General features: G+C 44.9%; 1 protein-coding gene across 2 annotated transcripts in view; it reads left to right on the top strand.

The window, feature by feature from the left end:
• The window catches only part of LOC119431683 (uncharacterized), a 58,556-nt gene that overhangs the window by 36,939 nt on the left and 5,720 nt on the right, over nt 1-15,897 (top strand). The window contains exons 1-4 of one of the 2 annotated variants that reach the window (XM_037699161.2): nt 1,187-1,964; nt 5,360-5,495; nt 7,071-7,204; nt 12,224-12,332. In XM_037699161.2, the coding sequence (XP_037555089.2) occupies nt 1,907-1,964; nt 5,360-5,495; nt 7,071-7,204; nt 12,224-12,332 (437 nt within the window). In that variant the 5' untranslated portion in view covers nt 1,187-1,906. Of the gene's footprint in view, nt 1-1,186; nt 1,965-5,359; nt 5,496-7,070; nt 7,205-12,223; nt 12,333-15,897 lie in introns of those variants that run through there. The other variant, XM_049657559.1, reaches the window with a different exon arrangement.

Below are 15,897 nucleotides of genomic sequence, written 5' to 3'. Positions count from 1 at the left end.
CAGGAGCTGCCTGCAAAAGGCCGTGAAGAAATATGATTCCACAAAGTACGGCACCGCCTTGGAGAACGTGAAGCGCATAGCCAACAGTATCGTGGACCTGAACTGTGACGTGGAGTATCGTGGACCTGAACTGTATCGTGGACCTGAACTGTGACGCGACGAGCGGGTGCCAGCAACGGAGCATCCGCCTTTGGCGCAACTACTGCGGCTGTCGGCGCTGTTCTGTTCATCTTTTTCCTTCCTGCCGACTTTTACTGACAGATTAATTAGGTGGACGTGTGTTGCGCCATCGTTGGTTGTGAACAGAGAATCCCAGTACAGCCTGAGAATAAAGTACCACCTGAGACAGGTCAACGTCCGGCCGTTTTCCCCAATGACCCTTTTAACCCTGCCTGGTCCTATATTTGTTTATGAAGTAGCATAGGTATATTCTGTACAGTTTCAAAAGAAAAAAAAAACAGATAATGCAGAATAAACTTTCCAAAGAAGTTTTTATGAGTTTTTAAGTACAGCATGCTGTGAAACGTTATTGGAACTTATATTATAATATTTAAATCACACGTGCCTGAAGAACCAGCGTAAAATATTTTATTGTTGAAATGCCTTCACTCAGAAAATTTATAGCGCCTTGTGCGGCTGGCTGCAAAGATGCAACTCACACGCAATACCTCAATTCATTCCCGTGATGTTCACAGAGCACGCATAATAGGGAAGAAAAGGATGCGGATCGACGAACCAGAACTTGTCTCGAGCTCCACGCCACTGTGGCAGTAAGGACGCCGCTTTATTGGCCATTCCTTAAGGCCGCTTCATTGATGACTAAATCAAAAATGACCAAAAGTGTTTTCCGAAGCCCTCCTGAGTCCTTAGTCATGCAGACAAAGCTCCATGATTCAGATGACTATGTTTCATTGGTGATGGAGACAGCACGAAAATACGGTATGTATTGCAATTAAAATCTTGAGTGAATGACAATTACGACTATTCAAGTGAGCGTTCGAGATTTGTTTCATAAAATACTTATTTGGAAAGTTGGATTAGCGTCGCATTCTTCACGTCTCTCGATTTCTGAACAATATTACGGCCGGTTCACTGCGGCATATTGCCGACATGGTCATGCAGAGCAACACATCGTAGACTCCATCAGTACATTTGTTCACATCTGCAATTCTACAAATCTTCGAAGATAAAAATATGGCGTTTTAGCTGTCACTATATCAGCAGATTTGAATACCTGTTCCTATTGAGTGTAAACTTGTCGCCTTTGTGATCGAGTGCTTATGCCATTGTAAACAATCTTTGTATTGAATGTGCAGTGATTCAGGCCTCCTATTTCTACGAAGTTTATTGCTCCCGCTCCCATGTAACGGACCTATCGGCATACTGTCACAGTGATTTATTGTTAGATAGAAAAAGATACAGTTACCAAAATAATGGCGGTACTTAGTCTAGTTTTTGTCTTGAACTGCTCTGTGAATTCACGCAGCTGGTCACTGGCATCGACTTATCATTGCAACTAGCTGTACAACCCAATAAGCAATTAGGCGCCAGTAATGTTTTTACCTCCCACGAGATCGGCTCCAAATTTTCTCCTACTGGCAACACCAAGTTTGCCGAGCGGCGACGGATAAGAACAAATATCTACTAAGATAAGGGCTTCAAAAAGTCGCATCCCACGCCAAGGCAGGCGCCCTTATCGCCCTTATCTGCTCTCCTCGTTCTGGGTGTCTGAGTAGGCTTTTGTTGAATGGGCCTTTGTTTCAGTGATAACTCATTACACTGAAAACCACGTGCTTTGAGCAGATCCTCTCATGTGCCCACTTCTTGCAGGCATGGAAAATTGATATGTGGAGCTCGTATTTTCTCACGTTTTTCTTTTCTCAACTACATTTCTGCATTTCTTAACATGACTTCGATGTCGAACAAGGCAATTTACATTTTTGCCTTGGCATTCCTCAAGATGGGTGAGTACTACCCTTGCGTCTTCTATAACCACGAAACGAAAGAGCTAAGGCACATTTGACTTGCCGCATTTTCTGGTACTGTTTGTTTGGAAGTTTTTCATGCTCAAGCTAGATACGACATAATCCCAATACATTTGCATTTTTACTTTTGCCTACAGAAGAATAACCACCAAGAACTGAAATTATGGCCTTTTCAGAGTGGCTATGCAGATCAGGAGCTGCCTGCAGAGAAGCCGTAAACAAACGTGACTCCACAAAATACGGGCTGCCATGAAGCACTTGAAGCTCATAATAGCAATGCTCACTTTAATGTCAGCTAATCTGCAAACATGTTTTCACTAAACACATATATTCTGGCGCATCGAGCTCTCTCTTCACTATGCGTTGAATTCATCACGCACAGGAATAATTTTCTACTTCAATTTACTGCATAAAATTTACGCTTTTACGACTTAGCTTTTTCTGATAAACATTTTACAATAAAACATGCCCCGCCGACATGCTCAAATATATTATTATGACCACTTAGCCTTTACATCAAGGGTGATCAAATAACTCGACAGGTATTATTGCTTCCCAACAAACACAAAGTCTCGTTAACATTAAAGTATGTTATTAACATTGGTCCGCCATGGTAGCTCGGTTGCTATGGCGATGCTCTGCTGAGCTCGGGGTCGCGGTTTGATTCACGACTGCGGAAGCCTATTTCGATACGGGTGGAATGAAGAAATGTTTGTGGTACTGTTCATTAGGTGCACGTTCAGAACCCCAGGTGGTGAATATTGATTCGCTGCCCCCTACTACGGCGTTCCTTATAATCAGATCGTCCTTCTGGCGCGTAAGAGCCCCATTTCTTAAAATCAACGTTCTTGGGAAACGTGCGTTTGTTTCAGTTTGTAAGGTTACGATTGATATCAGTCGTCATATAGGCCCCAAGGATCATAACTTCAGAGGCATGCGCGCCATATTGTTCGGTTAATATAGAATGCAATCACAAAGCACGGGTATTAAGTAAAGCGGTATGTCCTGCGTGTGCACCGCACGACGGAAAAATCACGAGAATCGTTCACAAATCAATATTTTCAATAAAGCACACGTAGTACATTATGGGTGTGGAGCTCAGATAGTATTCTAGGCAGCCCGCCTCATGATGGGCAAATATAGAAAATACGACCTAATGAAGGCCACATAAACAAAATGAAAAAAAGTTATCGCTGTTTGAAAATAACACATATGCAACACAAGCAAGCATATTTGTGTAGCAAGCGCGAATAATTAGAGATGGCTAATTTCAGATACACATATACACATATAGCTCAAACAGTATACATACGAGCACACACAAACACTGAATGAAGAATGGTCTCGCTAGCGCACTCCTGATATCACGGCGACAAAACAAAGCGATGATAAGCGTTGTAAACAATTTTCGCTAAAGTTACGGCTGATGGAAATAGCGTTTACCAGGTGGCCCACAAGTAGAACCGCTGAACTTAATTTGTATCGTGGCTCGTCCTTTTTTTTCAAGTTCTATGTACATAATAGCGATAGTTTTACATGAAAGTTTGACATGCTCGCTCACATGCGGCATTACTTTGTATATTGGTGAAGTAGGGTTCCCAATGAGCCACTTATTTATCATGCTTGGTCATGCACAGTCACTGGGATTTCTTCTTTTTTTATAGATTTTCAAGCTTATTTCTTGAGGCTTACACGCTTTAATAAACAACCACCGCCTTCCTCCAGAAACAAAACTGACATAAGCAGTGTATTTAGCACTTACGGAGCGATCTGGGGGTGCGACATGTTCGAATACATAGGCTGTACCACCTGTAGAACTACCAAGTGAAGCGGTTGATATGGCTCGTAAAGCGGAAGCATGTATGGCCGCACGAGTAGTAAGACTTGGGCATTTTACGCCATATAGTGGCACAATATATCTGCGGGTTTTAAATAAAGCGCGATAAAAGTGGTATGTCTCGTTGCTATTGAAATACGGGCATATCTTCGAAATTGGCGATGCAGCCACTTACGCTGACAAATGAAAAGCTAAATGAGCAGCAGACTCACTGATCAAACCCGCCATTGTAGCTCAATGACTGTGACATTTTGGTGCCAAGCATGAGGTTGCGGGTTCGATTCATTCTTATACGTTCATTTTAAGTGCGGAGCACTTGAGGGACCCGGAATGTCGCCCCTCGTCGGTGGGTGTCATGCACAAAACAAGGTCTACGTAAGACAAAATTCTCATAGAATTGACGTAAATATGAATAAAATAAAACAAATAAGTACAAAATAGTATAAAATAAGGAGAAACTTTATGCATTAAAGCGTTCATTAAGCCAAATAACGAAAGCGTGATCGAAAACGCCAAACTGATACCAAAAATAGTCAAGAGAAGGCGCCACAGGCTCACAGGTGGAAAGCTTCTGCAAGGACGCGCTGAAAGAGAGCCGTTCCTAGCCGTTCGCACGCTCCGGGACGCTCTTTCGCGCCATCGACGCCGAGCAGCAAGCCCGCTTGCAGCGACAGCGGGCGGTCGCCCGTGAAAGACAGCGCCGACGCAGAGCTGATGAAGCAGTGCTCGTCCGAGAAGCTGAAGCTGTTCCACAGCGCAGGCAAGCTAATCCCATCATCGTTAAAGTAATAGCTAAACACAAGATAAACACAGGATAAATCAAGACAAAAACAAGGAAAACACAAAGGAAACACAGGCGAATCACTGCTCCGCACTTCCTCTGCTTTCACGTTGAGTGGAACTTCATTACCGCCGAGTTTACCGTTGCATTAGCGCCGACTTTTTTCCTATGCTGTGATCACATACCAAAAAGACTCTTGTTCCGGGTGCAGGTTAAAGAATACCCCGGGTGGGGGGAATTCATTCGGAGTCCTCCACAACTGCGTCCCACCACCCCACTCTGCAAATTTGGGACGGTGAACACCATAATTTCACAGTAATCACATCATCATCACAGTAATCAAATTAGGAGTCAAGAGCACCGCATAATAAATTTTCATCAGGCGCCGTTCCCTTGAGATGTCAAGAATTAAGACGGGGACACTGCTTTCTGCGGTCCGCATGGTGTGAACGATGTAGTGTGCGCGTTATTGGAAGTCAAGTCACAGCTTATGCATTTGGAACCAACAGCGGTTTTGTTGAACTGGTCGTTTCGAGATTGGTCGTAGCGTGCAGCCTAAGTTTACGCATAAGACAAAGCAGAAGCAGCACTAGACATGGCAGTGTTATTCACATACTGCGAGAAAAAGCGAGGCGTTGTTTTGCCTTTTCGTCTTGTCTGTAAATTTAGGCTCTCCGCAACAAGTGAACATTCGAACCCCGCAACTATCCTTGATGTGTTTTCTATTTTTATTTCTTTCGATTATTCTTTGCGAAGCTGGTTGTCAAGTGTGCCGGCCACATTCCATCGAAGCCTGCTATGGAGCCATTGCTATGAGCCTTCTGCGTGACTTGGTGAAACCGCCGTTTGGAGAAATTGAGCTGGATGCCAGCATGCAAACAATCTGCGGAAAGTGAGAGTCCTCAATGCTATGTGTGTGGTCGTTATTATGGGCAATTTATATTGAGCAAATGTAAATTTAGACTTCTTTGCAATAGGCTGCAGCTCATCAGCGCACGAAAGAAAGCGAAACTACGAAGTGTCTCTTTTACTACACCTGTGTCATGACCCATTTCTTCTCTCGTTTTTTTTTTCGTCTGCGCTGATCCGCCTCAATGAATCATAGCAAATTTTAACATGACCTGATTAGGGACAGCGATGTGTCAGTCCATCACACATGACTTCTCATCTCATCACGTTTTTTTTTTTGACGGCTGTGAAGTGTAAGTTGAATGTACCGAAATTAATAAATAAACACTTAAAAATTATTTAATTAAGCCTGTGCAATACAAACTAAATTATTGCAATTCATAGGAGACCCAATAAAAACAGGTTATCTGGCGGGGAGCTTTCAAAATTACTAATAAAGTAGAAGTCCAGCAGGCATTTCAGCAAACGAAAATAAAAGTGGATGGTTTGAAAGCACGCTCTCTTTTATTGAGGTGCAGAATCTTTTGCACACAAAGGCCGCTGTGGCGCATTTGGTGCCCGTACGTCATGTAAGAAGATATGTAACTTTTCGCTTTAGAACTGCATGAGTGCTTGCTAACGATGACGGTAATTAACCATGGCTTCTTGAACGGGTGCAGTCATGTGTCAAACGACACAAACGTAGGGTTACCGACCCGGAAAGGCATAGGTCCCGTGTTCGATCTCTAGACCATAAAAATATTTCTTCTCACGTGATGTTTTTTTCTGAGAAACCGTGTGGTTCTTTTCTTTATGCTTTCTTTTATTTTACAGCGCACCTGTTAAGGACTAGTACCCTTGGGATCGTGTCTGCATGGAGAAAAAAACTTGCTGTTGACAGTTTTTTTCCTTACTTTTGACGCAAATGCGTGCCATAAAAAAGACTCTAAGTGCAAATTAAGCAAAATCAAGTAGCTTCACATTTCTGCGTTTCCGTTGTGTTGTTCCTTGCGTCAGGTTATCTATTCTCTGATGCAATGTTTTAGCAAAATAAGACGCGTTGAAAGTGGCTTTGAATCGATTGTCCTACCGTCTTCACCTACAGAAGATAAGACATGTTTCATTTCTACGCGCTTTAGTTGCACGATTTCAGCACCTGCATACATGCTCGATATTCTTGTATATTTACTAAACGAACGAAAAGAACCAAGTCCTTTAAGTAATTAATGACTCAGTTGCTAAAAATTCTGTCCACTACGGTGTGAACTTTTGTCTATCTCATACCACGGCGAACAATACTTGCGGCGCTGAGACATATGAGAACAATTACGCAAAAAACGTTTGATCTAGATAAATGTAAAAGATAGAGGCAGTGCTTCCCCTATTTTTTAGCCAGTGCATAAATTCTGGCTGCATTTAGAGACGTGTCATTGTATAACGTCACACCTGAGCCTGTTATAACGTCAAACGCCTATTGCAACGATAACGCTACAATGCATGTTTGTAGTTATATAGGCATCAGTACCAAGGGCAATGTGAATAATATTGTTTGTTTAATGACGATAATCTGTTCCTACAGGCGTTTCCCCGGCGTGTCAAGATGCCTATCTCTTGTTAATGACTGTCCAAAGGAGCGGAGAGAAAATTTCACAAATCTAGAGAACATCTACCGTGGTTTTCACAACGCTGTCTGCACTCAGGACTCTTTTGATGGTAAGAAAAATGTTTGCCAATAATTTAGCAATTCATTTTTCTCAAGGAAGCTATGGGCAGGTTTGGAAAATATATGGATGTTTAAAATTGGTACGAACTGAAGAACAATTCTGAACGAAATAACTAGGTCGTTTTTATATTCCTTAATCCAGATATCATCTTGGTCCTCAAAGGATCTCAGCTCATCGATGAGAAAAAGCATATGCAATACGCTTTCTATGAACGCAATCATATGTCATTCTAATGCTGTAATATTAGAATTGAAAGCTTTCAGAACTTCAAGTTATGCTCACGCGACGTGGACTTGGTTGTATCGATACACTTTGGTAACGGCTTCATTTTCACTAATATAAACATGGCTTGAAGTAAGTACGACAGAATATCCATGCCTCACTGCGTAGTTTGTGTGGGATAGTCAATGCACTTTTACCGATTTTTGAGCGTCCAACTAGTGAGAATGAGTGAGGACTACAAATTGATCTCAGGTAAACCTTTTCTGGCGCTATAAGGATGCTTTTTCGTTCAAGTAGCTTGTGTGCATTTCATCTTTATTGAGCTTGACGTTGCTATTTAGCGCTATTTACCTTGTGTGCGAATGACGCTTAAGCGTTGCCTAGCTCAAAAGAAACAAGAGGGCGTTATATTAGGGAGATCTGTCAATCTATAACGGTGACCCAGCAGAAAATTTAGCAATTTACCTACAGTGGCATTGTCGTCCTGCAGCTGTTTCGCTGCAAAATTACCATCGGGACAGCACGCTGACGCTGAATGTTTGCTCCAAACAGTAAGGAGAAGGGAAATGCACAGCAAATAAACGAAACCGCGATAATTTGACACCATGACCTGATACGGAGTCAATATGCCCCAATGCTTGTGTTATATCTGTCATAGACAACGCGTGGGTGTACTTTTACGCTTTAAATCATGGTTGTTTTAGTTACATTGTCACGTACGACTTTGTGCCGCTGTAGACAAAATGACGTTGGGAGGTGAAGAGAAGGTTGAAGTGTCTCGGAGATTGGTAGATAATGTTACCCTGACCACTGAGCTGCAACTTGTAAATGTATATATTGTAAATTCATAAATGAGTATTTTCGTCCCATAACATTTTGGTGGAGGTGCGGGATAATCTCGACACAATCCGGCCCTAGATCATCGCAGCGGGCGTCACATCGGTTCCGTTGTTATGGCTACTGACGCTGCTTCCGCCACTCAGACACCTGCGGAAGTAGTGCTAACCCAGATACATCATCCGGGAATCTTCATCGGCATTGGCAAAGTCGACGTCGTAGACTGGCTGACGTCGTATGAGCTCGTCGGTAAGCACAATAAGTGGGATGCCACACTTTTGCTGGCCAACGTGGCCTTTTACTTAGGAGGAACCGCGAACGTATGGTTCGAGATGCATGAAGACTGACAGAAGCGGGGACTCCTGCAAGCAAAAGCTACGCTATCTTCTTGGAAGACCTGTGTGACATCAAATGGAGGCCAAGCAAGAGCTAGCGTCTTGTGCCCAGGCACCAACCGAATTGTACGTCGCGTATATTCAAGGCATTCTGGGTCTCTGCCGTAAAGCGGACGAGGACATGCTTAAGGCCGATAGGGTTGGACACATCTTGAAGGGCATCGCGGACGATGCGTTCAACCTCCTGCTTTGCAGGAACTGCTCAACAATTGAGTCTATCATTAAGGAATGCCGGAATTTTGAGCAAGCGAAGAGCAAACTGATCGTACAACGCTTCGACCGACTTCCGAATGCGGCCGCCACTTCCTCCTGCAACGACCCTCCAGCATCACATCCATCTACAACGTCAAGCCTGAGGCAGGTCATTCTTCGCGAAGTTGAGACTGTTGAGGCTATGACTCCAAGTTCTCACTGTCCTCGTACGCGTGACAACATGACCATCTCGCTCATTCTAGCTGTTGTGAGCCAAGAAATTGCAAACATGGACATCCAGTCTCCGTCCGCCTCGTTCCACCTCTACCGCTCCTGTCATTGCCTCTGCGGCACCTCGGCAGTCGTTCCCGAATCGATATCGGAACCCCTCTGAGTGGGGAACACCGGATGACAGGCAAATTTGCTTTGCTTGCTCCCGCGTCAGTCACATCTCCCGCCACTGCCGTAGTAGCCGCTGGTACTCCTCGCCTCAGCCATCTACTGATCACCGCTTCGACCGAGGCGCTCGGCCTCTGTCGCCCCTTTCCCCCCGTAACAATATTTAAGAAGCTCTGCGATGAATAATGCTCATAGTTTAACGCGATTAGCAATGCTAGGAAATTTGACAAAATTTCTGCTGTCTGGCTCTAGCCATTTTCATTGAGCTACAGTGCCCTTCGGTCCATGGGAGGCCGCTCTCCAGTACCGGTGTATTGTTATCCGCTGCTTGTGTGGTCCGAACGGCCCTGCCCTCGAGCGATAGGCGGGCGCGGGTGGGCCCATCCTTTTTTTACATTAACGGTGTAACCTAGTTAAGTAACATGGGAGGTTTGCTTGTATCTGAGGTTTTAAGCTGAATATTGTAGCGATTTTGAGTAACAAGTTATTAAAACAACGATATTAAGGGCGAACCTGTGCCGACGACTCAAAGTCACTACGGTCGTGAAGAATACACGTCAGTCGCGTTCTAAGCCTGGCCTCGATCTGTCTTCTGCTTTCTCGTTACGTGATACCTCTTGCGCGTGGCGCATGCGGGCCGGGTCCAAGCATCTACTCGCGCCACGATGATGATGGTGCGCAGTGTCCAATACGAAGGTCGATGGGCGCGCTACTTAAATGTGGCCAGGTTGTCGCGGCAATATTATATGCTTATGCATGAACTGGCATGCATCCATAGCAAGGGTGGCATGAATGATATAACATAATTGACGTGGCATGCATAAGATGCATTGGATAACAATAATGCCATGACATGATTGGCACAACAATTCTGAACATAAATGACATGTCATGACATGAATGAAACGCATGCATGGCAATAATTTGGAGTGTAATTTGGCTCGGAGCACTCGGTGGGCATGCAGCAAAAAACACGAAGGATCAGTTTCTAAGTAGCAATCTGGAATTCCACGTGACTGTGCTTAGCGAATGGCAGCGGAGCGGCGCTTGAAGTGTCGCTGCCTTAGTGGGCTTTAGTTGAGCGTTTTTCCGGTACGCTCCACTCGGCCGCTGAGCGGGACCGCAAGTGCGCATGCGCCCTCAGCTTACCCGCAAGCGGGCTAGCGGAACGAGAAACGCGGTCCGCTTGCAAGCTGCCTAGGCGGAGCGTCGCCGCTGTCTTTCGCGAGCGCTGTCAATTCAAGATGGCTGCCTTTAGTGCAACCACGCATTCCACTACGTTTACTGCAGATTCCTTTTCTACTACGCAGCGCAAGCATCGAAAGTGCTTTCGCATAGACGAGGACGTATGTTTGCTGCGAGAAGTTATGAGTACTAACCCATTTGAGCTACCCGCAGCGTGGGAAGAAGCGTTGCGGAATGGGATGCACGCTGTGGATTAGAACAGTTCGAGACACAGCAGATTTTCTATTTCTGAACACGTCGACTAGGATATCAGAAACTAGCCATCTAGCACACTTCTCAATGGCATTGCTTGTCGCGCGGGTGCGAATCATGATAAAAGTTGCACAGCCAAAACAAAAACGTCACGAGCCATTGGCACAATCTGTCAGCTGTCAAAAATGATTGAACTAAATGTGGAAGGCCGTCGTTCCTTATCAACACCACGCTTTATTTTCCATTCGGTAAAACAGACCATTAACGCGTTAAAACGGCACGCCCAGATATCTCATAAGCGAATAAGTTAGACATATGTGTGTTGCTTTCTATAATTGGAAAAATACATTTTATTCTTGTTGCACCAAGCCGAAATTGGTTAGAGGGCCCTGCAATTACGAACGGCCTGATCCGCTACTCTAAACGTATAGCTAAATGTGAAAGACCCCCGACACTTCGCTGTGGCTAAGCGGGGCAACATGGAGCGGAGCGCAAAAACGCTCAAACAAAACACTGTATTGCTTCAATGCTAACAGCATTAACGCCGGCGGCCATCGTCAGACGGATTCTGCTATTATTTTTTAATGTCATGCCTTGAAATAATAGTTACTGTAATACGGCGGTCAACATGATGGCGCTTTTCGCAGAAACAAATCGTTTCATTATGTTACGATTTTCTAAATGCAGATTCTCTGAAGACCAGGTGTAGATTATGATACATACAAAGAAATTCGGCAGAAGCCACCTCACGATGAATGTCGATGATGATGCGATTAGCCCTGAAGCAATGTAGTGGCGCACCGTATTTCCACCGCAGAGTCGCGTCATGTATATGGTATGTATGCAGCCAGGCTCCTCTCTCCCGTTTGTGAGTGGAAATGTAGCGCCATCTAGCGGTTCCCCCACAAAATGTGTTTTTGTCACGTGCGTGAATATATTTTTACACAAGAACGTCTGAATATTAATGACGCTGCTTTGATTCCGCCCAGCAACGGATAACTTTTCGAATGATTTTTTATCATGAAAAAGACGGCACATACCCACCTGCAGTGACCCAAGTTGGCATGAAAAGGGGTCATTAAAGTGCGGCATATGCCCAGTGGCATATTATAACTCTGTGACCCGAGTTGGTGTCAAGAAGTTCAATGAAAAGTGACAGATACCCCGTGGCACATACTTCGTGACCCATGTTCACGTCAAAGAGGATCGTTGAAGAGTTGACACGTACAGTATATAACCTGTGATGCGAGGTTCTCCGAAGCTTGATTTCGAATACGATTCCCTCTGAACAGCAGCTCAACTTTTTAACAATTAAACCACGGACTACCAGTGACCCAAGTTGGTGGGAAAACTGTTAGAAATCGAAACAGGCCGAAAGCTACAGGAAAGTGCATGAATTATTATAAGAATGCTAATCGCAATAAAAATTGTGTGATGGCATAGAGGGCGAATTTACGATGCATTAGTAACCTAATCCTTTTTGTGCATATTTTTAAATAATAAAGGTGCAATATGTGAATGTGCAGGTCTCCGTGGTCTGTGGGATTGCCTCGATCGGCCACGAAGAAAAAAATGCGACAAGGACACGGACGACTTGTTGGGTGCCGGGGAATATTCTACGAGATTACATTGCCAGTATGTTTCCTTTTCTTTTCTTTTTACATATTTTTTGAGGAGGGTCGCTTGTAAGTCTCAGATAATGGCTGTTTGTAATTTTAAGACATGAGAAAGTATACACAAAAGTATCGAGCCTAGACTTGGCAAACGATAATTTTCGCCAAGCCGCATAACGTCAGATCAGGTGGGAGCCCCTCTCACTTTTATTCAGCAGATTAATTCATTGTCTTGGCCGTGTTTCAGATAATGTGAGCGATATTTACTCTTAAAGTTACCTGTTATTTGCATCACAGCGAATTGACATTTAATCCCTCGGTCCAATCTCTTTATGCATTTGCCTAACCCAACTTCTTGCGCGTCGGTAAAGAATGTTGTTTGCTGCAAGGCTTCAAAATGTGGTAGAGGAGCGGTAACAGTGAAGCTGATTGGCGCTGTTAGCACTATCTTGAAAATTGACGCCTCACTGCTATCGTTCAAAGCAAGCGTAACCTGAGGCGCACCATGGCTGCGGAGCAATTTGTTAGCGTCACGGGTGACACTGTTGCTACTTGGTTCCAGCGTAGCTCTTTGGTGACTTATATAACATGTATTTTTTCGAAGCGCCGCCCCTACCTTCGCCGCTGCTTGTCAGTACACCTCTCATCGGGTCCCCGCAGGCCGTCTGCGTCAGCAGGCACTTGATGTGTTGCGACACGACGTACCCGAGCACATGAGGGTTGGAACCACCCGCGTGTAGCCGTGCGTGGCTTAGCCGTAGCTGGGGAAAGGGGGATCCTGGGGGTTGAGGCGATACTGGGTGTTCGGATCTTTAGGCCCCTTGGCGGAGGCAATAAACCTTTTCGGTCTCTGCACCACATAGACGGTACCTCCACACTGACCTACCTGAAAGGAATTGGAAGTCGACTTTTCCTGTCCCCCACTTCAATCTTTGGTCTTTCTCTCTCACTTTCCTGTCTTCTTGTCACTTCTTCTCACTTCCGAATTTCTGGGCGGCAATGGTTAACCTGGTGTACTTATCCAAACTTGGGTATTTTATATTAGGGTATAGCAGCGATGCATGGCTGGCGTCTGCAAGTATTCCAACCTTGTAACGTCCCTTTGTTGTGCTCAGTGGTGGGTGGCTACCATCGCCGCCGAATTTTCCAGTTTTATATGGCAAACGCTTTTCCTCCGTTAGCTGATCGCTTCGTGAAAAGGGGGCGCACCTATTAAACATTCAACTTCCGAATGAAACCAATAGAAACATTTCCCAAGTACCATGTGATACATAACCCACATGAAACAAAGGCTGTCCGTACGATATCCCCTTTTGTGGTCGCAAAATCTCTTACAGAAGCAATCGGCTCAGGTTACAAAGCAACTAAGATGGGACATGGCAACCTTCTTCTAGAAGTTCGTGTCAAGCTCCCGTACAACTGTCAAAACTCGTGGCCTTTGGGAACATTCCTGTCTCCATGGGCCCACACAGGTCAATGAACACTGTGCGCCGCGTCATCTCTGATGACAACCTGCTTGAACTTAGAGTGAGTTGATCGAAGGATGACAAGAACTAAACGTGGTAAAGGTCCAAAGAATTAAGATAAGGCGCGGCAATAAGGAAATCCCAAACAAACATATCATCATTACATTTGGTACAAGCTACCTCCATGAGTCAATTGAAACCGGATATTGTAAACTGCGTGCACGACCGCACATCCAAAATCCGCGCGGATGCTTCAAGTGTCAGCGTTTTGGGCATGGGTCGCAAAGTTACCGAAGGCGATCTACTTGTACAAAATGTGCGTCCTGCATGTGCAGGAGCAGCAAGCGCTGCTCCGCCAACCAGCCAAGAAGGGCCAGCAGACTTCCGGGCCTGCAGGTCCCAGGGCTACTGCTCGTGTAGACAGGCCCGAAAAACCCCCGAGTGTGCTCGCAGAGCGGGCGTGATCCACCGCCTCTGAAGAGGCGATGGATGCAACCAACACTCCTCCGGTGTCTCAGACGCCGAAGGAACGGCCTAGCTCCATAGAGCCCGCCGGGAAAAAAGAACAATCCCGTATCACGGGCCTGGAAAGGCCTCGTGAGCAAATTCGGCCTAGCTCTCATGACACAAAACCATATATTCCTCCAATATGGCTACACAAATAATACACTGGAACGTCAGAGGTCTACTCCACAATCTGGACGACATAAAGGAACTCCTACACAAGTTTAATCCAAGGGTGCTCTGTGTGCAAGAGACACACCTCAGTTCTACACACCCAAACTTTCTGCGGCAATGTGCCTTTTACCGTAAAGACCAAAACCACGCTCTCGCCTCATCGGGCAGTGTCGCCGTAATAGTCCATAAAGGTTTAGCCTGCCAGCATTTACAGATGCAAGCGCCTCTTGAGGCAGTTGCAGTCAGATCAGTGCTTTTTGCTAAGCTGCTGACAATTACTTCTTTATATATCCCACCCAGTTGTCTCCGAACAGAATTATTTGAAAGTCTTATTCCACAACTTCCGGAACCCTACATTGTCCTTGGCGACCTAAATGCACATAATACCTTCTGGCGTGACTCTCCATGTGATACCCGAGGTCACCTGATAGAAAATTTCGTCTTATGTACAGGTGCATGTTTGCTAAATAACAAAGAACCAACCTTTTGAAGCGTCGCAAACAAAACATTTTTATGCATAGATTTAAGCATCGCATCAAGTACAGTCATGCCGTACTTGGAATGGAAGGTGGTTAAGATTCCATACGGAAGTGACCATTTTCCCATTATCTTAAAATTAACAAAACAATACGAATATTCACCACATGTGCCCCAGTGGAATGTCGACTCAGCGGACTGGCAACGATACTGACAGCTGGCATATTTGACCTAGAATGACATTTCTGTACTTAGTATTAACGATGAAGTGGCAGATTTAACAGCGTTTATTCACGATGCAGCGTCGATTTGTATCCAGCAAACAAATGGATCGCCTTCTAAACGATGTGTTCCTTGGTGGAACGATGAATGTAGGGAAGCACGAAAGAAACAAAATGAGGCTTGGATTCACCTCCGTGACTCTCCTTCTACAGAAAACATTATCAGCTTTAAGAAAATAAATTCTGAAAGTAGAAGAACGCGCCGCTGTGCCAATAGGGAAAGCTGGCAAAAATACATATCCGGCATTAATTCCGATACAGACGAAAGAAAAGTCTGGAACAGCGTTAAAAAAATGAAACGCCGCGAAACCCATCCTCTGCCTTTAGTAAACACACAAGAAGACACGCTTGAGGACCAGGCTGATTGTCTAGGAGCGCATTTCCAGCCCATTTACAGTACATCTAGTTGCACAGATACATTTATAACATATCAGCGACAAGCAGAGCGACAGCCTCTGGGTCGGAAAGGCACAGCCAATGCAGCATACAATCTTCCATTTAGCATGGCGGTGCTTCAGGCTTCACTCAATCGTAACAAGTCTGCTCCAGGAAGTGACAGAATACTTTATGAAGTCATAAAACACTTACACTCTGAAACCCAAAGGACACTACATGTCACTCTTCAACTCCATGTTATCTTATCTGCCGGCTACATTCCGTGCGCCTGGAAAGAATCAATCGTGAT

Source organism: Dermacentor silvarum, chromosome 10 (assembly GCF_013339745.2).
Source record: "Dermacentor silvarum isolate Dsil-2018 chromosome 10, BIME_Dsil_1.4, whole genome shotgun sequence".
NCBI classification, from domain to species: Eukaryota; Metazoa; Arthropoda; class Arachnida; order Ixodida; family Ixodidae; genus Dermacentor; species Dermacentor silvarum.
The sequence above is the reverse complement of the archived record's forward strand: the minus strand, read 5'-3'. Positions and strand labels throughout refer to the sequence as shown.